General features: G+C 33.1%; 1 protein-coding gene across 2 annotated transcripts in view; it reads right to left on the reverse strand.

Moving 5' to 3' along the window:
* LOC6503585 overlaps positions 1-25,652 on the reverse strand; it is a 67,770-nt gene that overhangs the window by 36,329 nt on the left and 5,789 nt on the right. For both annotated transcript variants that reach the window (XM_044716710.1, XM_044716709.1), the window contains exon 2: positions 18,371-19,451. In XM_044716710.1, the coding sequence (XP_044572645.1) occupies positions 18,371-18,939 (569 nt within the window). In that variant the 5' untranslated portion in view covers positions 18,940-19,451. The remainder of the gene's footprint in view (positions 1-18,370; positions 19,452-25,652) is intronic.

Raw genomic sequence — 25,652 nt, forward strand, 5'->3', positions numbered from 1 at the left:
CGTGTTCGGCTAACATGCGCGACGTCGTTAGATTCGCTGTCCAACGTGTTAGCCGTCAGACTTGTGTGCAGCGAACCGCAACCGACGTTGGCAGACTGTCCAAAACAGTGGTGGCTTAAATAGAGAGCTATGCTTATTGAAATTCATGAGAGATTGTAGATTTTTGGGTTTAATTTTCAAGTTAAAATATTCTTCTTAATTTAATTATTATTTTAGCAAGTTTTTATTATTTTTTTTTTTGTAAAACAAATATTTATATGCCACTTTCTTGTTGCAATCAAATAATATAATATTTATTTACATTTTTTGAGAAAATTGCAAAATGCAATTGCAACAAACAGGTTTGATGGTTGGATGATTAGCGTGCGACGCGTTTGACCCTCTGCTGCGTCACAGCCGTCGCCGGCGTCGACGTCAGCGTCGCGACCTCATGCATCAACGTCACAAACACACAAATGTAAACACCCAGAGAGCGACGGTCTCGTTTATTAATTCATTAAATATTAAAGACAATATTAGCAACGTTGCCAAACTTCATTTTTCTCAAGACAAAACACAGTTTCTTTTAAAAATAAAAAAAAAGAATCCAAATTCAAGGCTTTTGTTGGCGTTTTTTGCAAAAAAAATAAAAATAAAGATAGAACCTCAGACAAAGAAGAACCGAAATCATTAATCATTAATGATAAATAATTGCCTTTTCTCTTTTAAGCTTTTGTTTCTCACGTTTTTTTTTTGTTCTTAAAAAGTATTTATTTTATTTTATTTTTAATGAAATTTCTCTACAATCTATACTTTTTCTTATCCTTTTGTTTCTCTTTTTTAAACTTGTCCTCTTTTTCCCGTTATTTTTCATTTGTTATTACCTGGAAAGAAACAAAAGAAAATGAAAAAATTAGTAAAAAATATTAAATTATGAATAAGGACTAGAAAATTCTAGAAGTTTTCTGGCATTTTCTTTTAATGGCCACTCCCACAGAAGAAAAACAGCAAAAAAAGAAAGAAATGAAAAGAAAAACACAAGAACCGCAACTTTAATCTGCAAAGAGGATACGCAGAGAGAAGAAATGAAAGAACAAAAGACACGACTTAGAACAAGGAGCAGAAGGGGGAGTGGTGGTGGTGGTGGAAGAAGTTGAAGTAGAAGTAGAAGTAGAAGTAGAACAAAGCAAAACTAAAATCAAGCCAAAAGAAAAAGCTTTGCTGCTAATAAGCTTTTTTCTTTGGCCATTTCTTCTTCTTCATTCTTTTATTCCCTTTTAGAATTTTTCCTCTATTTTTTGCACAGCTTCTGCCTCTTCTTCTTCTTCATTATTCTGCGGCTTTAAAGCTTAAAAACACGCAACAAAAATATAATTAAAACTTGCAACCTGAATACATTTTTTTCCTCTCATGCTTTTGTTTTTGTTTGTTGTTTGTTGTTTGCTTTTCGGTTCGTTGCAAAAGTTTGAAAACATGCTGCAGCCAGAAAGAGAAGGGGAGTACCATAGGAGAGAGCAAGATGGCTGATGGATGGATTATATTCGGTTGGTTAGAAAGAGAGGGAGCGAGTAATGGCCACATGTACCGTTATGTGCGCAGTAACACCCCCCACAGATACTCCCATATGTATTCCTCCACATACATATGTATGTACATATGTTTTTAAACATGTATGTGCATGCAGCATCCTCCATCCTCCCCCCCTCTCCTTCTTTCTCATACTCTATAATACTCCATCATCCCATACTCCCACTACTCTTCTGCCACCCCTGCCCAGAACTGCCACGCCTTGTGTCTGTGTCTGATGTAGTATATATCGTATAACATATATCGTATATATATATATCGCACCACATACACATGTATTATGTGCATGTTCGGTGTGTAAGAGCCACCAGAATAAAAGAATAAAGGAAAAACCCACAAAAAACGAAATTATGAAAGGCACAAAAGATAAAGTTGCATAAAGCAGAGAGTCTGGAGAGCCAGGAGGTGGAGGAGGAGGAGGAGGAGGAATGCAAAGAGCATACGAGAAAAATAAAGGAAAGCGAATTCCTCTCCTTCTATATCTGCTTCCCAAAAATAAATATTAAGAACTTTAAAAATACACAAGAAAAAAGAGTATATTTTATGAAATTTTTAATAAATATAAGACGAAAGAAAGAAAGTTCAAATAATCGATTATCCTAGAGATAAAACTTTTTCGATAAAAAATTATAATAAATATAAAATTATCAATTTCTTTATAATATTTATCGAATATAACTCCTAGATATGACACTTTTTCGATAAAAAAAAAGGAAAAATTTTGTTATCAAAATATTCATAAAATTATGAATTTCTCCTCCTAGATATGAAACTTTTTCGATAATAAACAAAAGTATAAAATCCATTAATCGAAATAATCGATAAATATCGAAAGTCATATTATATCTGCAATTCATTTAAGACATCCCCCCTTTTCTCTCCGTGCACGACACACAAAATAGCTGTCTGCTTTTCGACCGCCTCCCACTTTTCACCTCCTCCCCACCTGTCCCGCCCAATTACCACGCCCCCGACAACTGCAGCGCCGAAATGCAAACTGACGGAAGAGCACACAAAACGAAACAAAAACAAAAACACAAATTTTGTAGGTATCGATTTTTCGGCGGGAAAATGGAGAAAATGGAGACCAAAAACAGCGAAGGGGGGGGGGGAATGTGAGTGAGGGAGGGGGTGGAAGGACGATGACAGCCTTGTTATGAATTCCCCGGGTTCCTACAAAAACAAAAAACAAAATACCAAAAACAGGAAACGGGCGGGGGGAGGGGTGTTGCATTATTATACTTGGGGGATACCCCAACTCCCTCCCTCCCTCTCTCTCTCTCTCTCGCTCTGTGTTTTTCGTAATTCCACCTTGCTCCTTTGGACGAAAAATAAAAGAAGCAGAATACAATTTTTGTTGCCTGCTTTTAGGCGCTAAACTTTTTACTAATGCCAGAACGAGATAGATGCCAAAACTTTACAACGTCCTTTGGTATTTGTGTCTCCCTCTTCTGGTATCCTCTGGCCTAGCTCCATCCCTCCTCCCCATCCATCCATCCATCCATCCATCCACCTCCTTCTTCGTCTGTCTGTGGGCCATTAAATTCGCTGGAAATTTAATTTGTACTCGAGACAAGAACAGACACGAACGAGCGAACCGTTAGAGCGAGCTACATACATAGCTCTCTCAAATAGATAAAGAGAGAAAGCAAATAGAGCGCCACGAGAGACAGAGACAGGGGGAGGGGGGCACAGGCACAGGCAAATAGAGCGCCACGAGAGACAGAGACAGGGGGAGGGGGGCACAGGCACAGGCATAAGAAAGGGATGGGGAGAATCGCGAATTGGATCAGCTGTTTTTTGCTGGCTTTCTAACTTTTTTATTTTTTTCTTATTTTTTCTCAACCAACTTTTTCGCATTCCATGCCAAGCACCTACCACCCACCCACCGCTCACCACCCCACTCTGGCCACCCATCGATAGACGACTTTAATGCGATGACACTGCATGGGAAAATAACGGGATGACTGTTCGAGAAATTACTTTAATTTCGTAATTGAAATACCATATATTAGATGCGGGTTTTTCTTTCATTTTTTTTTTTTTTGACTTCTTGAATGTGAGCCAACTATTTTTTGCACTTAAAGAAAAGTGAGGGTAAATTTATATTAAATATTTATGGTCTATATATATAGTCTTTAATTTAAGGATTTTGAAGCTTTAAAGTCTATTTTTTACTAAATATTTTAAGGCTAATATGTATTATTTATTTTTCATAATTTTTTTAGTTTGCTATTTTACTTATCGATATTTATCGAAACTTATCGATAAATTCGATAAGTTCTATAGGTCTACGTTCTATAAGTTCTACGTCGATAACTAGTCTGCTCTGAAAATACTCGTTGTTTATCGTCAAAAAAAATACTAAAAATACTAAAAAATCTAAGATTGTTAGCTAATTTTTAATTAAATTTCCCAGTTTATCCAGAATTTCTTCGATATTTCTTATTATTTCTGCTATTTTTGTATTAAAATTCTATTTTATCGGATTTTTCGATAAGTTCTATAAGAATTTCGATTTAAAAAGTGATATGTCTTGTCTAGATATTCTAAATTTAATACATTTTGTAGAGAAACAGGGTTTGATAACATATTTAGTTATTAGGACGTCGATAAATAGTCTGCTCTGAAAATAATCGTTTTCTATCGTTATAAAAAATACCTAAAATGCTAAAGATCTAAGATTGTTAGCTATTTTTTTTAATTTTAAAGCAAATAACCCTAAAGCTAACGAAAAACATAGTTTATCGAGAAAATAAATAAAGATTTCATAACAAAACCATTACTAAACAGAAAAAGTGAATGAACTGCTCTATTGAGACAGAAAATGCCATAAACTATGGCTACTTAACCTCAAATCACTACTCCCACTTAATCCACTCAACTTTCTTTAGTTTTTGTTCTTATTTTTATTGTTTTATTCTCGTTTAAAGGCAATAAAAAGCAGAAACCAGTCTATGGTATATAGTCTATGGTATTTCCAGTGCATTTTCAAGTAGGTGATTCATTTGATAATCACATTATTCCATCGATTCGACCAGACCAGACCAGACCATGCCAGCCAATCGATTAAGTGCTTTCAAGCGAGACAATATAACGGTGCATGTGTGCAGTAAGGAGATGTGGATTAGGGATGGGAGAAGGAGAAAAGGAGAGATGTAGGATTATTATCGATGCATCTATCGCACAAGTGCATCTATCTATCTATCTATATATTTTAGATAGTTGTGTGTGTGTTTGTGTTTGTGGCAAAAACACACACACACTTGACTATTAATGAGCTGAAATTGCGAAATTGCACATTTGCATTTCCCCATTCAGTAGTTCAATGTGCAACACATCGATTTTGTCTCTAACTGTTTACTATCGATTAGTTATCGTCATCATCCATCTGGTCCCCCATCCGCTTTGCAAACACACCTGTTTGTATACTAAATTATGGAATAGAAAAAAAAATCACATATGAGTCATGATACCATTTAGATTATTATATTTTTTATTATGAAAGTGGAAAGGGGGTTGGTGGATCTAAGGTCTATACTTTTTATAGCCTTTGTTAGATAAACCTATCTGGCAATTTAGTAACTATTTTTGGACTACAAAAAAACAGCTCTAAAATGATTAAAAATTATTGGGGGTATTTTTGTGGGTTATATTCCATTCGGGAACTATCAAATTATCTAGAAAGCTTTCTGCTCTGCGTTGTTTTCAAACTAATTATTAGCTCACCTAACCATTTCCGCATCTAATTACGCTTTTTTATTTATTTTTTTTTTATAAATTAAATCACTGGGGATGCATTTCTTGATCAAAAGACTGGGAGGAGTGCAAAGGGCAGAGTTGCAAGGCCACAGCTGTTATTCCACTTAGTGGTTATGGTCTTTTATACACTCGAAGAAAAGGTTTTACTTAAGAGAGAAATTATATACATTTGTGGACTGTATTTTAAGGTATTCCTTTTGAGAATCTGATAAAAATTGCCAAAGTTATAGACATCTGAAGGTGTTATTTATGAAATCCATGATTTTTGTAAGGGGTACCACCAGAAAAATATTAAAAAAATTTTTTTTTTTAAGATTTTTGCAGAAATTGATGCAGAATCAAACCACAAAACTTTTAAGGTATTGCATTTACGAATAGGTTAAAAAATACTAAGGACATGAGCGAAAAAAATCGATGAAATCGATAAAAAAAATTTTGTTGAAAGATTTCGCTAAAAATCGATAGAGAATAAATCCAAAAATCTTTTAAGGTATTCCGTTAAAAAATCAAAGGAATATTAGTCAAGTTATAGGCTGGGAACTGAAGAAAAAGGGGTTTAAAAGATGCATGGTCACACTGTCACATTTATCGATAAATATCGATAGCTAAAACGAGTAAATAACTGTATCTTTGGAAATATTTCATGGCTTGACTCATTCAATAATTGTTTCTGTGTATTTTTGCCTCGTTTCTTGGCATTTGCATTTTTCCCTTTCATTATTATTGTGGCCCAGCTGTTTTTCCAGCTGTTCTTGCAACGGTAGTCAGCAATTTGCTCTTGGGGGCTAGCTGGCTCTTCTTTCTCTTTTCTTTTTTTTTTGTATTTTTATTTTCTTTATCCCATCCCCTACCCTACTCCTGCTGTGGTATTTCATTTCATACGCAAAGTCAGCGCGATCCGATGCGAAAAATATGCAAGAAAATTCTCTCCAATTACAGGCCATCAGCAAAGTGACAAAGAAAATCCAAAGTCTAGAAAATTTGAGATTTTCTGTAAGGTTTTAGTTTCCGTTTTTTTTCCTCTTTTTTTTTTTAATGTAAAACAAAGAAGAAAAATCTATGATATAGAAGGGAAAACCTATACTATTATTATATTTTTTTATAATTCTTAGAAAGCTAGTTTTGTAATTTTTTTTTAACAAACAAAAGTCAAGCAAATACTGTAAAAGAGTTGCTAATTTTCGCATTAAATTGTGAAAGAAATTGTAGGTCTGAGAAGCGGACAAGCGGACAAGCGGACAGACGGACAGTGGAACGGACAAGCTTCTATTGAATTTTTAGACATGAATTTGTAGAATTTGTAGCCTTTCCTACATGACACACTTTTTAAATTAAACTAAATTAGATTTACGAAAAAAAATCCCCCCCCCCTTAAAAAAATTAAAAAAAAAAACCCCTCCATTTCACATCTATCTCTATCTTTCCGATTCATTCAGTTTCATAGCTGTACATTGAACTTTTGCCAGCACATGGTTTAAAAAACTACAAAAAAAAAACAACAACAACATGATGGCAAAAAAAACCTAAAAATAAAAAAAGAGGAAAGAGGTGCGATTTATGACTAGCATTCGCATAAAATTCTCCCCAACTCTGGCCTGGAAAAAAGCTTCATAAACAATTGCAGGAGCACCCATAAAAAAATCTACGTAAACGTAATTTTTTTTTTCAACAAGAGGGTGTGTGTGTGTGTGAGGGGAAAAAAAAGAGTGTGTGCTCAACGAGGTGTACAAAAATTGCCTTATCTAACCTGGGTTGTAAAATAAAAAAAAAAAATAATAATAAAATAAAAAAAAGTAGGGTTATCCCTCTTATAGAGCTTCTAAAAGATATCTTTTTTTATTTTAAAAACTCTTTCACTAAAAATTTTGGCTTAAAAAATACTTAAAAAGATTTTTAACTAAAAGTTTGTTTTTAAAATTACAATATATTTATGGTTTTGTATAAAAAAATAAGAAAACTAAATAAAACAATTAATAAAAAGGAACAACAGAGTTGCCTAGCTTATAAATTTCCTGGAAATATTTTTTTGATGAACTAAACATAAATCCTAATTAAAAATTGTCAAATAAAAATAAATAAATCCTCTAGAAAAGTGCCATCCTTAAAGATTTTACAATTTAAACATAAACTATATCTAAAAAAAAATAAAAATAACTCCCTAAAAAACTTCTTTAAGTGGCAACCCTGTAAACTAACCTCACAAATCCCTTTCAAAAATTAAAATACCTTCCTCCCTAAGAGGAAGAGTATCCCAAAAATTAGAGGCATACTTCCATGCATCACCACATTCTGGCGATCTACTTTTCCACAAATAAAATAATAAAATAACAAAAAAAAGCGAATAAAAAATGCGCGCCAAAACGGGGCCATGAATTAATCTCTTTTTTTTTTTTTGTTGTCGCCTAGTTTGCTTTTTTTTTATATTATTTATTTATGATTATTTTTTTTTTGCGACTGCTGCTGCTGTCATAGACCGACGACTACGAGATTGCTTATCTAATCTGAATGGCATTACGAATACAAATTAAAAAACAAATGATATATACACACGATCGAAATAAAAGAATAATAATAATAAAAGTAATAAAAGGCCTTAACTTATCGCTGTTTAATCTCGAAAGCTGTATGTTTTGTATCTACAAGTGTACTACTACACTGCGGTATCTCAGTATCTCCATCTGTGTAGTTGTATCTTTATCTATGAAAGGAACGTGACATTGTAGAACGCATTTTGCGTTATCAGTTGATTTGAAGTGACGATTGAAACGCGGAAGAGGAAAAAATAGAAAAGAAAGCCCTCGAAAGGAGATAGCGCCAACTGGAAAGGAGGTCATTGAAAAGTACAATAAGAAATATATACTCTATAGTTGATAAGAGACAACTAATAAACAAAATAAGCATAATTTTTAAGAATATTTATTCGAAAAGTGTGACCAAGAGCATAAAAGTTATTTTTAGTGTGACCAAGACCATCAAATAACTCAAGGCATACTTGAAAAGTACAATAAAAAGAATAGAGACAACTTATAAACAAAATAAACATCACTTATAAAAGCAATTATTCAAAAAGTGTGACCAAGAGCATAAGTGATTTTCAGTGTGACCAAGGCCATGAAAATTCTTCAAAAAGTACAATAACAAATATAGAGGCAACAAATAACCATAAGTTTTAAGAACAATTATTAGAAAAGTGTGACCAAAAGCATACAAAATGATTTTTAGTGTGACCAATGCCATAATTGCTTCAATTAAACATTATCCCAAGGCAGTTAAGTTGATAGAACGCAATTGTCTTGAATTCCAGGAGCCCGATTCGATCGAAGCCAATAAAAATAGAAATTCTAGGCAAAAGTTATCAAAAATTCAACAGGCAATCATCGTCGGAAAGAGGTGGAGGCACAAAACAGAGGATAAAAGAGGCCCACAAAAGGGGGGCAATTGCCTGGGAATGCCAACAAATGTCGTTTATTAACTGTAAAAAAAAAAAGAAAAAAACTCAATAAAAATTCATGGGTAGGCCTTACAAAATAGGTCTCCAAAGAGAGGGGGGTGAGGGGTGGGCCTGAGAGAGGGAGTTGCCAGTGACATGAGTCAGTAGATTATAACTGTTTTTATGTGGAAGAGCCAATGTACTAATTTTCACAAGTCTATGAGTAATTGCTTGACAGGCCATAGTGATGGGGGAAATAATGGGATTATAATTTATTATAAAAATTCTAATTTATTATTAAAAAAAAATAAATAAAAAAAACTTATCGAATTTAAACTATATTATTTATTTAAAATATTTTTTTAAATTTATATTTCTTTGCCCAGCATCTTTCTTTCTCTAGCTGCTTTCTCTTCTATCTCCTTTCCTCGCACGCTCTATATAGATCGCGCCTCCTTCATGCACTTTTGCAGCTTTCTCTGTCTAGCTTTTGGGGTCGTTGCAGTGCAATAGCTATAGTTGAAGGTGATTTCATAATGACCGTCTTCCTCTTGCCCCCTATACTCTCCCTCTCTCCACAGCGCTCTTTTCTCTCCACCAGCCTCTCTCTCCATCGCTTTTTTTGCATTTTCCTTTGGGGCCGCTGCACTTTTTGCAAAAATAGACAATGTCTGGCGTCGTTTTTGAACGTCGACTGAGACGTCAACGTCAACGTCAGCGTCAGCGTCAGCGACGCTAGCGGCCACCGCGTCAATTGTTAATTATACTTGGCTTTTCTCTTTTATTTCATTTTTTTTTTGTATTTTTATTTTTGCATTTTCTTCAATTATATTCCATTACGTATGTGCTGTAATTTGTTGACAGCTCCACCTCTCTTTCTATCATTTCTCCTCTCTCCCCTGTCTCTCTTTGTCTTTGTTGCATTTTTCTTTGGACTTTTGCTCTGTCATCGACACTGGCGCCCTCTGGCGGTCGCTACGGAAGCGGCATTTTTTTAGTGGGATAGGTCTGGGGGGGTTTATTCTTGAACCGATTTCAGAGTCTATATTGCCTGGGGGGGATTTTCTTTGATTTTTATGAAAGGATTTAAAGTGTGTGGCTGGGATTTTAAAGATAATTGAATCAAAAAGGATAATATTGATCGATATCGATAAATTCGATAGGCATTTGTTATTAGTTTGTTATAAGTTATCGATGAAAACACTTTTCTTTCATTTTCATCAAAGGATTTTAAATAAGTGAGGTATTTAATCAAAATTTAATCAAAATTTAATCCAAAACGATAAGTATCGATTAATTCGACAACGAACTGTTATGAGCTATCGATAAAAACATCTTTTTACTTGCTAAATTGCTTAGAACGTAAAGAAAAATATTTAAAATCAGCCTTTCTTTGATTTTTTGTTGAAAACGTCCATGTTTCTGCTAATTATCGATTAATTAGATAGATCTTTATTATAAGTTTGGTAGAAGTTATCGATAAAAACTTATTTTCTGCCAATAATTTAATAAATGTAAAAAAAAATTATTAAAAATCTGCTTTACTTTGACTTGTTATTGCTATTTATCGATTATATCGATAATTCATAATTAATAATCGATAAAAGCATGTTATCTTTCTATATTTTTATGAATATAGAGTATAAACTTGCTAAAAATAATACAAATAAAAAAGCTAACTATACTTTTTTCGATTTTTTCGATAATAAAGACAAATTCTTGTCCAAAATCATATTTTTTAATCATTAAAATATGGTAATTTAATCAATAAAGTGTCCCTCTCTCGACTAATGTACTTATTGCTCGAAAAATAAATAAAAATTATTATTAAAAACTAATGAAAACCATCAGCCATTAAGACATCAAGACAAAAATAGAAAAATCATTGTTTTAATCGAAAAAAAAAAAATTGCAAAAATCATTGTATAATTAAATTGAATTATTGTAAAGTTGGAAAGTCAAACAATTAAGTTTTCTTTTTGTTTAAAAATAAATTTAGCAATTTCAAGTGCAAAATAAATGGAAATTTTGGCTGAAAAAAACATCTGGATATAAGTTTTCTTCGCAAGTTTAGTTTTATTTTTAGAGGGAAAATAAGAGAAAAAGAGGGAAAAGAATGGAGAAAGAAATAAAACAAAAAAAGACTATATTTTAAGCTAAAAAAACCTTTAAAAAACTAATTCTAATCGATTGAAAAACTTGAAGGAACCAAACTCCCAAATTGATTTAAAATACAATCTTCATATAAAGTTTCCATTTTTTTGTTTTTTTACAAAAGTTCTAAAAGAACAAAAAAAAAAAACCTAGCCTTTAAAATATTCAAAACAGAAATTCAAAACTTTTGTGAAAAGTTTTGTGAAAACTAGGAAATAGTTTGTCTCTCGACGGAGGGGGAGGGGAGGGGAGGGGACTAGGGCTAGGGGGTGTAGCCAGGTGCTCTTTTTTTTCTTTCTGTTTTTCTTTTATTCCCTCCTTTTCTACTTTTCTGTTCTTTGTTTATTTTATGGCTGAAAAATATTCAATAACAAAAGGCCTCCGCTTCGCTAAGTAACTAAAAGATACTAGATACTAGAGACCGCCCCACTGGGCAGAGATACAGATACATTTCTACCATGTATCTGTATCTGTATCTGTATTATGTTTCTGTGTATCTGTATCTAGACTTTTTCCATTATTTGTTCTTCCACAAAGGCCAGCCGCTAATATCAAATGTACAGAATCTAAAATAATCTTTTATTTATTTATTTTTTTATTTATTTATATTAATTTTTAGCGTAACTGCGAACAACGGAGGAGAGTAAATATTTAATATTTAGTTTTGTAATGAAAACTTTCTTTCTTTTCAGCCTAATTTTCAGCATTTTTAAACTTTAAACAGTTTAAACTACAAAAATCTGTTAAAAATTAAGCAAAAAATACATTTAAAAAAAAGAAAATAAAATAAAGCTGAAAAGTAGTCGAACCCGAGCCTCAAGCTGTTTTAAAACTAAAAAAATCTGTTAAAACTGAGCAAAAAAATTAAAAATAAAATAAAATAGCAGCCTTTTTGTTCAATTTTTAACCCTCTCCAGGCCCTTGTCCATTTTAACCCACAACTAGCATGACTAATCAAGGGTTAAAAATGGCACAACACCCACTAAATAAAGAAATGGAAAAAGCAAACAAATGAGCGAGGAATTGAGGAGGAAAGGGAGACGGAAAGGGAGACGAAAGGGAGACGGAAAGGGAGACTGACAAGCAAACAAAAAAAAAAAAAAAAAAACCATAACTATGCAAGAGTGTGAGTAAAAAGTGCCGGGTCGATAAACAAAAAAATAAATAAAAATAAATAAAATAAAATAAATGAGAAAAAAAAACGAAGAAGAAGAAAAATAACAAAAACAACAACTAGAAATGACACAGCAGCAGCAGCAGAAGAGCGCTGCCGCGGTCAACGCCAGCTGATAGCGGGCGTCGCGACGTCGCTGCTGCTGTCGCCGCCGTCTCTGCCGACGTCACCGTCGCCGTCGCCGTCGCGTTTGACTCATTAAATATTTTGCAACCTTGACCGTTCGAAAGCGATTAAAAATGTGATGTGGCTGCCTCCGGTGCGAGTGTAGTTGTATCTGTATCTGTGTATCTTTGTATCTGTTTGTCCATATCCGTATCTGCAGTTGCAGTTGCAATTGCAACTTGAGCAAAAAAAAACAAAAAAAATGCATTACAAGTGGGTGTGGTGTGGGGTCCCTTTGTGAATGAAACACAAAAATTGTTGACATTTGTAGAGCTCGTTTTGGGAGGAAAAAAAAAAGAGGCAGGGCTCTGTACACACACACAGTGCTGGTTCAGAGACAGAGCACCGCCTCTGCAACGTGCAACGTGGTGCACATATTGATAACATGGAAAAGGCCTGTCACACAACTGGGTTAAATCCAACACACATCACACACATTGGGGACTAACTTTAAGAGGAATTATGTCCATTTTGGGGCAATTTTATTTATCGCCGTTGTGCCATCTCTAACTAATTCGATTAATATTCGAGGTTAACCTAAAATAAGAGCTAAGGGAGGGCTATCTAAGGCCTACCTAAGGATAACAACTGTATTTGAAACTAAATTATATCCTATCATTTAATTTTAAAGAGAATTATCTTTTTTATTCATCTCAGTTATGCCATCTCTAACTATTTCGATTACTTATCGATTTCTGATTTTAAAAATTTTATTGAAACCTAAATCAGAGCTCTCTTAAAACAAAATAGCAAAGAAATTGATTAAAGAAGAAAATATAGCCATTTTATTTATCGCTTTTATGTCATCGATTACTATTTCGATTACTTTTTTAGGTTTTTCTAACCTTGAAATCTTTGAAACCTGATTAAAAACTAAATCAAACTTCCAAACAAAAAAAGCAAACAATTTAATAATAAATCGCCTCTAAATAATCGATATTTATCGATTTAGACGATTTTTATTAAAAATCTACCAATATTCAACAGAAAACTAAGCCAAAGCCCACTTTCCATTGAATATTCAACTAGAAACTCTAGGAAAAGCATAAAAACTCATTAAAAATTTAGCCTGGAGGGGGAGAAGTTTCTGCAAATGTCCTGCTTCGATAGACATTTGTTTCTTGCTAGATTTCATTTTATCGTGGAAAATATGAAAGGCTTTTAAAAGCCTTCAAGGATAATCTGGAATTGAAAGCTTTCTTTGTCAATTTTCTGTCCAGAAACTAGAGAAAAGCAAACAAAGCAAGAATCGTTTATCGTTTTAATTCTTTTTCATTTTTTTTGCTTTTTTTATGTCATTCTGTGAAACTGAACAATAGAACAGATTTCTCGACTCCCATGACATTCTAATGAAGTTAAATTGCCATCCAAGTGGTGTGTTTCTCTTTTTCCTTCCATTTTCATTTCAATTTCAATTTCAGTTTCAGTTTCCAAAGCAAATCATAAATTTTCCAACTAAGCCAGGGGCTACAAAAAAAAAAATAGGAGAAAAAAGGAAAAACTATCAAGGAATGGAGGAGTGAGGACCCAGGAGCCATTAAAAGTCGATTAACTGATGGATTTGAAAAAAATGTCCAGTAATTTGTAGGAAAAATACGACAAAAAAGCAAAAATAGATAAAAAGATATGTCATTTCTTCTAATATCTGTCCTAATTACCTTTGTTTTTTGTTGGAAAATTATGTAAAAATGTTCTAATAATTAATGAAACATTTTTCAATGCATATCTAATGAATAAGATATGTCATTTCTTCTAATATCTATCCTAATTACCTTTGTTTTTTGTTGGAAAATTATGTAAAAATGTTCTAATAATTAATGAAACATTTTTCAATGCATATCTAATGAATTAAATGAACTTTTTAATCTAAAAATGTATCTTTTTTCCTTTGACTAATTATTTCTGACAGATTCTAATGAAGTTTATGCTAATTTTTTCTTCTTATCCTCATTATCTTTTGCTAATCTTTGTTTTTTTTTTCACTGCTTAGATGCTTTTTCTAGGAGGCATTTTAATACTCTTGTCAGTGTGACCGTTTCTTGTTTATTTTTCACATTTTTTGACATTTTTGTCTTAATTTTTATCCATTAAGTTGTTTGAATTAAAAGAGAACTAAAGGAAAAAAACTTTTCTCTAGAAGATAGATTAATATTTGAGAGTTATTTTCTATAAAATGTATGATTGAAAGTTTCAATTCGAATTTCGAAACCTGGGGCTTGAAATAATGATGAACTCTACATTTTTAATTTATAACAGCTTGCAGCTTATATTATATTATAATATATATATCGGATCATATATTGTTGGCCGATCCTTATGAGAATATCACCATCGAATCAATTTTCTAATAAAAATGTTGGAAACAGCCCCAAGCATCATTAAAACTAGCAGGGTTTTGCCATTTCCGATCGTACAGTTATATGGCAGCCATAGGATATAGTCGGCTGAGTCGGCCAGATACGTGTTCTTCCCCCACATGCCCATGGCCACCATTTTGATGGTCATTTCAAGGGCGAAAAATGCAAAGATTATGTCATCGAAGATCTAGTTTCGAGTTTGGAATAGATACGGAACAAAATCAGATTTTGTTTAAGATTTTAGTTAAAGGATATAGCTAATAGAATAGAATAGAAGCAATTTAACTTTAAAGGACTCACTCTAAAGGATTCTTTAACTGTATGGTTAAAGAAAAAGTAAAAAAAAAAAAAATTAAAAAATAATCGCCCTCTTGACTTTTTATTTTCTCCAATTATTTTAGCTTTTCATTGCCAGTTTATGGCTTTTGTCTTGAAAGATAAAAGATTTAAGAAAAGAACGGCACAAAAAAAACTTTTTTTAATTTTTCGAAAAAAAAATTTCCGCGCGGTGGCCTTCTATTTATACTCTGGCCGGGGCCGCCAAAACAGGTTGCGAATTATAAAATTAGCGGGAAAAAAATTAAGAATATTTTTTTATCATTCATTTTTGTTTTCAATGTGGAATATCCTTAAGAAGGATTAGAGATGATTCAGGATAATGAAATAAAAAGGCTGTCCGTTAAGGATTTTCATATTTGGGTTTAATATTTATAGATTTTTGGCTAATATTTGTTAAACATCCTTATGCTATCCTTAACAAAGGCTTTAGAGGATGTACTTCCAGCCTGTTTATAGCCTCTTCGGACATTTATCCTTAAAAGCTGAACCTTAGTCGATTTAAGCTTTTAACTGTAACTGTTTAACTTTATTCGGAATAAAATTAGCATTTTTTTTGTATATAGAAATAGCTTTTTTTATACCCTTGCAGAGGGTATTATAATTTTGGTCAAAAGTGTGCAACGCAGTGAAGGAGACATCTCCGACCCTATAAAGTATATATATTCTTGATCAGGATCACCTCCTGAGTCGATATGAGCATGTCCGTCTGTCCGTCTGTCCGTCGGTCCGTCTGTCTGTTTCTACGCAAACTAGTCTCTCAGTTTTGGAGCTATCGAGTTGATACTTTGCACACACCCTTCTTTCCTTTGCAGGCAGTATATAAGTCGGAACGGCCGGGATCGGTCGACTATATCCTATAGCTGCCATATAACTGATTGATCGGAAATGCCATAACTTTGGTGTTTTTTAAGTTAGAGGGTTGGGAGTTTCTACACATGTTATATTTGACCAGAATTATGTACAAAATTTCGTAAGGATCGGCCGACTATATCCTATAGCTGTCATAGAACGATCGAAATTGGCATAACTTTGGTGTTTTTTAAGTTAGAAAGATGGGATTTGGTAGAGATTCTATTTTGGGAAAAAAAATCTGATTTGTCGAATTTCATAAGGATCGGCCAACTATATCCTATAGCTGCCATATAACTGATTGATCGGAAATGCTATAACTTCGTTGTTTTTCAAGTTAGAAGGATGGGAGTTTCAATGGATTCCTCTTTTGGCAAAAAAATTCGATTTTCCAAGTTTCATAAGGATCGGCCAACTATATACGATCCGCTATATATCTAATAATATAAGATGGGTGGCGCCACCTAGCGGACTGCGACTCAACTGCAAGGGTATATAAACTTCGGCTCCGCCCGAAGGTAGCTTTCCATTCTTGTTATCCATTAAGTTGTTTGAATTAAAAGAGAACTAAAGGAAAAAAAAACATATTCCAGGACCCTTTTCTCTAAAATTAATGAATTAATTCCATTTTTTTTTTTAGTCTTTTTTAACCCCTTAGTTCCCCTGTAATCGTTGTGGCAGGTCACTGGTGTCAAATTACATATAATTATTCTCCTTTCTGTCTCTCCTTAGCATCTTTCCAAGTGCTTCCCACTTCCCTATTCGTTGTCTAAACCGCAAAAAAAAAAACGAAAAAAAAATTAAATAAAATAAAAACTAAACCTCATCATCATTATCGTTGCTACGTTTTCCGGATTTTATTTTTATTATTTTTTTTTTTTTGCCGCCACTTTTCGCAATGAATCATTTTCTCAACCAACTGGCTCTGAATGCAAATTATGAAATCAATTGAAATGCAAAGTGTTATTATCGCTTTGAAGAAAAATTAAAATAATTTCAAAAGCGACAAAAAATTTGAAATTTAAAAGCAAGTTCTTCTTTGAAACGAAACTGTATTGTTTTCTAATCTTTGAAGATTTAAGAGAGCTTTTAAGAATTAGCATAACTAAGGGAACAGAAAATTTAGTTAAGAAAAGATAGCAAGTCAAGGTCGAGGTGGGAAAAAAAGGGGGTAATCTAATCTGTAGGGGTTATCTTATTTCCAAGAACTCTATTGATAACAAATTAGAGAGATTTCTGACTTTTTATTTAGGTATTTAGTATTTTCTACGTTTATCGATAAAAATTTTGACAAAAATGTCAAAAAAAAAATATACCAGAAACGGTCACACTGAGAAGGATATTAAGATATCTTCTAGGGAAAAGGTCTTGGAATTTGTTATTTCTTAAGTTCTCTTTTAGTTTTAAGAACTTTATTAATAAAAACTAAGACAGAAATGTCAAAAAATGTGAAAAAAGTGTCAAAAACGGGAAAAACTGGTCATACTGACCAGGATATTAAAATATCTCCCCCAAAAACTCCCCAAAATCTCCTCTTCCAACGGATGATGCATTTAATAAACTTTCCATAAATCCATCATCGAAAAGCAGCTTCGAGAAGAAAATATTGATGGAAAAAAAAGTGGTATGCAGGTTGGGTGGCAACTCTGGCAAAGGCATCACATCACAAACAACAACAACAACAATAACAAGTAACATTGTCAATGGCCTTTGAATGCAAACAGGAAATGAGCTTTGCTGCGGAAATTTATTCAAGGCGAGAGGGGAGAGGAGGAGGGAAGCAAAAAGAGGCAATGTTTGATTACTTTTTTTTAGTTTTTTTTTTTCTATTTTTTTTGTTGTCTTTGCAGTGAAAAAAAATCTATTGCTTTGTGGTTATAATTATGCAAATAATTATACAAATAATTGGAAAAGTAAAAGAGATAAGGGGAATTTTAATTCAGAGCTCCCTGGGGCTCTGCAGCAAGTCCAATTGCAGGGTTTTTTTAATCCCAGACCAGGGTTCGACTACGGTTTGCTTTTTTTTTTGTTTTTCTATTTTATTAATTTTCTATTTTTTTTATTTTTAGAGTTTAAATTTTAGCTAAAACTAACAAAGAATCAATATAATATACAATAATAAGTTTAAAAGTAAAAATCCTAGCAGAAAAATCCTAAAAATCCTAGAGTTTTTTAAATCCTAGACCAGGGTTCGACTACGGTTTGATTTTTTTATTTTTTATTTTATTAATTTTGCATTTTTTTCATTTTTAGAGTTTAGATTTTAGTTAAAATTAAAAGAGAATCAATATATAAACTATAAAAGTCAAGTTTTTTGAAGTCCTAGACCAAGGTTCGACTACGGTTTCTTTTTTTTTTTAATTTTTATTTTTTATTTTTATTTCTTATTGCTCGAGAAAGTTTAAAATTACAAGAGATAAAGAGATTTAAAGTCCTAGTTTTTTTTTAATCCTAGACCAGTTTTTGTTTTTAATAATTATGAGAATTTTTGTAAAATAACAGATTATTTTATTTATTTTTGTTTTTATAGATTCCCCCCTTATTTTTAGAAAATATTTAAAAAGCAAAACTCACCTGTGAATCGATGGTGCACCTGATGGCAAACGTTGCTGATACGCGGACATGTTGGCAGCTTGTTGTTGTTGTTGTTGCTTTTGGTGTTGCTGCTGCTGCTGCTGCTGCTGCTGATGCTGATGCTGATGCTGTTGCTGTTGATGCTGAGCTGATTTTGTATTTTGCTGATTAGCCACCGAATATGGAAAGGGTAGGGAGGCAGGACCATTATCATGCTGCTGCTGCTGCTGCTGCTGCTGCTGCTGCTGCTGTTGTTGCTGCAGCTGCTGCTGGTTGCTGCTGCTTGCAATCCTTTGATGATGTATTTGTTGTTGTTGTTGTTGTTGATGTTGCTGATGTTGTTGTTGTTGCTGCTGTTGTTGTTGTGCACCGTTTGGTGTGTTGTTATTGCTACTATTGTTGTTGCTGCTGCTACTGTTGTTGTTGTTGCTGCTGCTGTTGTTGCTGTTGTTGTTGCTGTTGCTACTGTTACTGCTGCTGTTGTTGTTGCTACTGTTGTTGTTGTTGTTGTTGTTTGTGGGCGGCGGAGCACCGACCTGCACTGAAGTGGAGCGTATAGCTGCTTCCATTTCATGCCGAACTCTTTTGGCTTAAACACTTGTTGTTGTGGCCAGAATTGATGAACTCGATGTTGTTGTTTCTGTTGTTTTTGCTTCTGTTGTTGTTGCTTCTGTTGTTGTTGTTGTTGCTTGCAACACCATTGCACTGCGACATCCTCAATAGGAAATGCCCCACAACAAAAACAAAAAAACAATTTCTAGTTTTTTTTTTTCTTTTTTTATTTCCGGTTTGAACCTGATTTAGTTTTTTTTATTTAATTTTTTATTTAATTTAATTATTTTTTTCTTTTTTAGTTGCTGGTTGGTTGTTGTCGTTGTTGCAACATGCGACAATCTACCAGCCCGACTGCTCCTCCTCCACTTGCACTTTTTTCCATTTCTTTTTTTTTGCACATTTATTTTTATTATTTCTTTCTTATGTTATTCTATAGAAATTTTTTTCTTTTTTTTTTTAATATATATATTTTTAAAATTTTCTTTCTTTTTTTTATCTATTTACACACACACTGCTGTTGCTGCTTCTAGGGAAGAAAATAAAAATATATTTCTTTTTATTTTAAAATTTATACATTTTTATTTAAACTTTTCTTATGTAAATATTTTTTTGTATTTTTATTTTAACATCTATTTTGTTATTCACTTCACTTTTAAACAGTAAAAAAAAAATATTGTTTAATTAAATTTTAATTTAAACTGTAAAAAAAATAATGTTATAGTTCGGATATTAGTTTATTTTTTATTTTTTTTTTGTGAGCCTTGTGCTTGTGTGTGTGTGAGGTTTTATTTTATTTTTAGTTATTTAATAATTAAGTTATAAGTCTTTTTAGTATTTGTTTTATATAATTTTTTAATTAAAAACACGAGAAACGCGAACCAAAAAACCAAAAAATTTTTCCATTAATTAACAGCTTGGCACACGTTTATTTTTTTCTTTTTATTATTTTTTTTTTTCTAATGCTCTCTCTCTCTCTTTCTCCTGTGTCCTGTCTCGCTCTTGGGCACACTGAAAAAAAAAACCAATTCGGTTTTTTTTTCAAAATCTCATCCCGTCATCGAGTGCCTTTGACTTTAAGTCTGAAAAAAGGAAAATAAATTCGTAAAAAAATAAGATTAGTTGTTAAAAAATATATATTATTAAAAAAAATATATATATTATAAAAAAAAATATATATATTATAAAAAGAGTAACAAAAAGCCTAAAAAAAAGACTGTTTGGCAGTCATAGCAGGTTAGATGATTAGAAAATCGATAAAAGCCATAAATAATCGAGCAGATAATGTCCCCCAGGCACCTTCCTTCCCTGCCAGACCAAAAATATACCTGAGACCCCCAAACCTCAGACCCCTAAACCACAGACCCCAAAACCCCACAGTCCCCAGACCGGTTTGAAGTGCAGCTCTCGCATTATCGCTTTCTGCGATTGCGATTACGATTACGATTACGATTACGATTACGATTGCGATTGTATTTCAGTCATTGAATGGCCGGCCTGGCAAGCCTGTTTTTTTTTCTGTTTTTTGTTTTTATCATCTAACCGGGGGCTTAAAGTATTTTATTTACACCCGAATTCCTCCATTTAATCAAATAAAACAAACCAGTTGTCTTTCTTGCTTTCAGCCATGCCGGGGACTGTACTTTAACGATTTTTAATCGATTTTTTGGGATTTCTTAGAACTTTAGCTGGATTTTTGTAACTTTTCTTATTGAAAATGTCTTGAAATAGTTTCTAAGCTCTCTTATCCCTAATTTCTAGTTAGAACTTGTCTTTATTTTACTCATCTATGTATTATTTTGGTTTAGAACATCAAATAATCGAAAACTATCACCTTTATTATTTTATTTTAGTTATTTTAATAAATATATTCCTAATAGCCTTTAAATCTTTATATATAATGAAATAGAACAGTTTTCAACTGTCTTGGAGTCTATTTTTGACATATTTCTTATGTTTTCTTTTCGATAATTATCGATAACATAAATAAATAGCATTTACCTTTGTTTCTTTTATTAAAATTGAAAATACATACATATATAATAGTTTTTGAGCTTTCTAGTTATTTCTTTTTAGAGTCTTTTATTGATAATTATCAAAAACATAAAAATAATCGATAATTATCGACTTTCAATGCGAATATCAATTTTTTCCGGTTTTTTAAAACTTAAAACTCAAAATAAAAGGTTTAAACGAGTTTAAAATCCTTCTATCCTTATTTTCTAGCTATTTTTCATGTGATTCTTCGATACTTATCGATCAGGATATAAATAACTATTATTATTAGCACTTTTTTTATTTTATTTTCTTTGAAATCTTGTTAAATAGACTTTGTAAGAGACTTTTATAATGAAAATCTTGTTACAATAATTGAAATATTGTGGAAAATTAAATGAAAACTCATATTTCCCTTTAAAATTCGAACCAAACTCCGTTCAAATCGCATTATTATTTATTCAGAATGGAAACAAAAGGCAGAAAAACAAACAATATGCAATCAGAAATGTGAAAAACAAATTGGCAAACGGAAAATTGGCTAATTAAATTGGATTTTTGGCAATTAAAGAAGTCCGCCGTACGTGTAAGTCTCGAATCAGGGCCTGGCCTGAGAATGAAAAGAATGAAATTCCCACAATTTTATTGCAATCAATAGCCATTGAATACGGGCATACTAATTGCAACGAAAAATACGTACATTTCATGGAAATTCTTTACAAAATAATTACATTATTATGGGAAAAACAGTTTAAGAAAAATATGTGAAATATTTAGAACATTTCAACACTCGCTTTACATAAAAAAAAGTGATAGAACTCATCAATAATTTTTTATTTTTTTTTTTTTTCGCCCACTCATCTATCATTCGATCCACAAACATATATGTATTTTATAAAAATATATATATATATAATTTTATACAGACATAGATACTGAGAGACAGCTGCCCGAAAATGATTTTGTGGTGAAAACCGGCAACGTCGCACCGAAAAACGAAAACTCAATCAGCCACATGTTTTCAGCCCCTCTGCCGCAGTCAGCGTCGCAGTCGGCGTATAACATTTTTTTTCTCTTTGTTTTTTGCAACTGTGTTGTTTGCTTTTAATGAAAGCAATTAAACTGCACAGCCACAAATAAATAAAAACAAAAATAAAAATTTTTATTGAATTTAAGCCAAAAAATAAAAAATCAAAAAAAAAAAAATTAAATAAATTAAGCACGAAATAAAAGCTCAAAATCATAGGGAGAAGAAAAAGACAAGGAAGAAGAAGAAGAAGCTGGCAAAAAAAAAAAAGAAGGTAACCAAGAAAGAAGAATTCAAAAAAAAAATCAGCCAAGCGTCGCAGCAATAAAAATACACAGAAGCAGACTACCGGGGCGAGGTTGCCAAACTTCGGGCCAAAATGTAAGAGTGAGACCGAATGAGAAAAAAACAAAAAAAACTTAAGCACGCGTAAGATTAAAGCAGGCGCTGTTGCCACATTTCACGCAGCAGCAGCAGCAGCAGCAGAGGCAGAGGCAGAGGCAGCATGGCAAAAAGCAAAAGCCAGAAACAGAAAACAGCCCCAGCGCAAACAAATTAATAAAAATAACAACACACACACAGACAAATAAAAACACAGCAGCAGACGACGACAATATGAAAGAGGCTTAAAAACTACGAAAAAAAAAATGGAAAAGAAAACGACAAAGAAAAAGAGAAACACAAGCAAAGCCAGCAGCGCTGCGTTATAATAATAATAATAGCATAAAAAAAAAGGAAATTATAAAAATAAAAAAAAAAGAAACAACAAGAAGAAACTTTAAGAAGAAGAATACGAAATGATGCCGATGGCACATGTTCGAGTGGAAGCGAGAAGGCAATAAGAAGAGATGAGAAGGAGACGGCAGCACGAAGGGGGCCGCTATGCGCACAAGTCAAGCGGAAGGCAGAGCGAGAGGGAGCCACACAAAGAGCGGTACAGAGAGAGAGAGCGAGGTAGTGAGAACAAATAAACGACCCAGCGAAGCAGTAATGGAGCAAGGCAAAGGAAAGGCGAAAAAATGTGGGGGGGCCAACGGGCGGTGGAGCAGTGGAGCGGTGAAGCGGCGAATTGGGCAAAAACAGAGAACAACAAAGCGGCAAACAGTCATGGATACAAATATAGGAAATAAAATAAAAAATTTTAAAAATATAAAAATACAAAATAATAATAATTAAAATGTATTAAATAATATTATAAAAAAAAATTTTTAAATAATATTAATTTATAGATACCATTGTACCTATTGGAATAGCCACCACTGTGCCTATGAAAGCAAACAGTAGGCGGCTGGCGGGCAAATAGCAGGAAAAAGGGGAGCAAAAAAAAAAAAGAATGGAGAGTGGGTGGTAAAGAGGCCGGGTGACTGCCATGGTGGCGGGGGAGAGGGCGGTGGAGGACTCTGTGTGAGACATCGTGCGCAGGAACGTTCATGTGTGTGTGTTAGAGCCAGAGAGAGAAAGAGCTCGGGTGACGCAACAGAAACAGCAAGTGCAAGCCGTTGGCAACTGAATACCTCACACACACACACACACACTCTCACTCACACCAAGAGTGGGCAAGGGGGAGGCAGACATAAAACTCGCAACGTCATAAAACGAATCGAACAACAAAGCGTCCAAGCGACTAAACGACAAAGCGACAGAGCGACTAACTGTCTGACACGACAGACCGACAGAGCGACAAACGTCGGAGTGACGTCCTCACCAAAAATTCCCCAGAGTATCCAACACAGAAGGCGGCAGGGGGGGCAGGGGGCGGCCGTCTCGTGCGAGAGCGAGACAGGGCAGAGCTCCCATGCAAAGTGTTGTTGCCGTTTTCTTCTTCTATGATTTATTTTTCGGGCCAAGAAAACTACACGTTGTTTTTCTTTTTGTTTTTCTTTTTTTCTTTTGTTATATTTATTTTTTTTTTATTGCAAACTACATTTGTCAATAAGTTGCAAAGTTGTAGTAAAAATCACAAATCTTTAATTAGTTTCGGGTCTGTTCTTAATTTTTGTTGCCAAAAATCACAAAAAATAAGCAAATTTTAGAGAATATTTTTAAGGGAAATTATTGAAATTGGAATTCTTTAATTAATATTTAATTCTATAGTTTTTTGTTTTTATAAACTTTAAAAAAAATCACGTATTTCTTAAAATAATTAATTTATAAATTATAAAAATCATTTGATTATATTTTTATTCCACAAATATTTTAAAATTAAAATAAGTCTTTTTTTAAGGCTATTCATTTTTTTGAGCATTTTTAAAACAAAATTTTCCGTTTTCAAACTAAAAAATAAAAGTTAAGCCTTAATTTTGACTTAAAATTTAAAATATTATTTTAGAATTGTATTTAAGAATTTGGAAGTTCAAACTTTTCCCTTAAATTAAAACCTGAACTTAAATTTTTAAATATGTTTTTTTATTTTTAAGGTTTAAGTTATTTTATTAACAAAAATAATTCCTCACCTTTTTTTTAAATTTTTTTAATAATTTCCATAACTTGCCATAAATGCTACTATTTCCCCACCAAGAACAGCAATTTCCTTTTAAACTCTTATTATTCTCTTATTCTTTTACTCTTTTTCCCCAAAACTTTAAAGTTCCTAAAATAATTCCCCAAACTTGCCATTAAATGTACTATTTTTTTTTTGCATTTCTTCGCCAACCGTCGTTGCCCAAGTTTTCTGGCTTCCCCCCACATTGCTTTTGATGAAATTTGGCAACCCTGCACTGTTGGCTCCCATGAAGTGCAGCGGCAGAGGCAGAGGCAGCGGCAGCAGCAGAGGCAATAACAAAAACAACACAAGAGAGACCCCCGTCCCGTTGTCTGTGTATGTGTGTATGTGTCTGTGTGTATGAAAAATGATAGGAGACTTGCTGGCAGAGATGGCGGCGGGTGGGCTAGGGGGTAGAGGGACAAATGATAAAAAAAAAAAAATGACGAAAAAAAATAGAAGAGAACCAAGGGGGTAGGGGGAGGTGAGGCGCCCCAAAACGAGTCTAACGAGTAAAACGCAGCAAAAGGAACAGCAATAAACACGGCGCGCAAGGTGAAACACGTACAAAAAGAAGATGAAGAAAAGCCATGTAAAGAGCGACAGAGCGGGAGAGAGAGAGAGAGAGAACGGTATAATAATAATAATAATTGTGGAGCACACACACATACGCATGCGAGCAGGAACAGACACGTTCGTAGAAATAGCAGCGCATGTGTGGGTGGTTTTTTTTCTTTTAATTTTTTCATTCCTCTTATTTCCCTTTTAGTTGATTTTGTTTTTGTTTTTGTTTCTGTCTCCTTGTTGTTGTTGTTGTTGGTAAAAGCCAGAAATATGTACAGTAAAAATGGCAGAAAAAAAAACAAATCACGAGTAGGCCGAAAGCAATTTATTTCAGATAAGCGCCGCTGCCGCGCTGCTGACGTCGCTGCCAGCGTTGGGCCTGGTTCTGTCGCAGTTGCTTCTTCTTTTATCTTTTATCTTCTTTTGTTTTTTTTTTTTTATTGTAAAGTATAGTATTGATTTTTGGTTTTGAGCTTTAATTTTATTGCGCCATTCTTTTATCTCAGTTTTATTTTTTGTTTTTTTTTTTATAAAAATAGAGTACATACATACATATGTAGTACAGTGCATGTTTGTGCTTGTTTGTTGTTGTTGTTTTTCTTGTTGTTGTTGTTGCGTGTCGTGCGTGTGCTCTATCAGTTATTACTGTAGTTGTACTCTTT

Source organism: Drosophila ananassae, chromosome XL, assembly GCF_017639315.1.
Source record: "Drosophila ananassae strain 14024-0371.13 chromosome XL, ASM1763931v2, whole genome shotgun sequence".
Classification (NCBI taxonomy): Eukaryota; Metazoa; Arthropoda; class Insecta; order Diptera; family Drosophilidae; genus Drosophila; species Drosophila ananassae.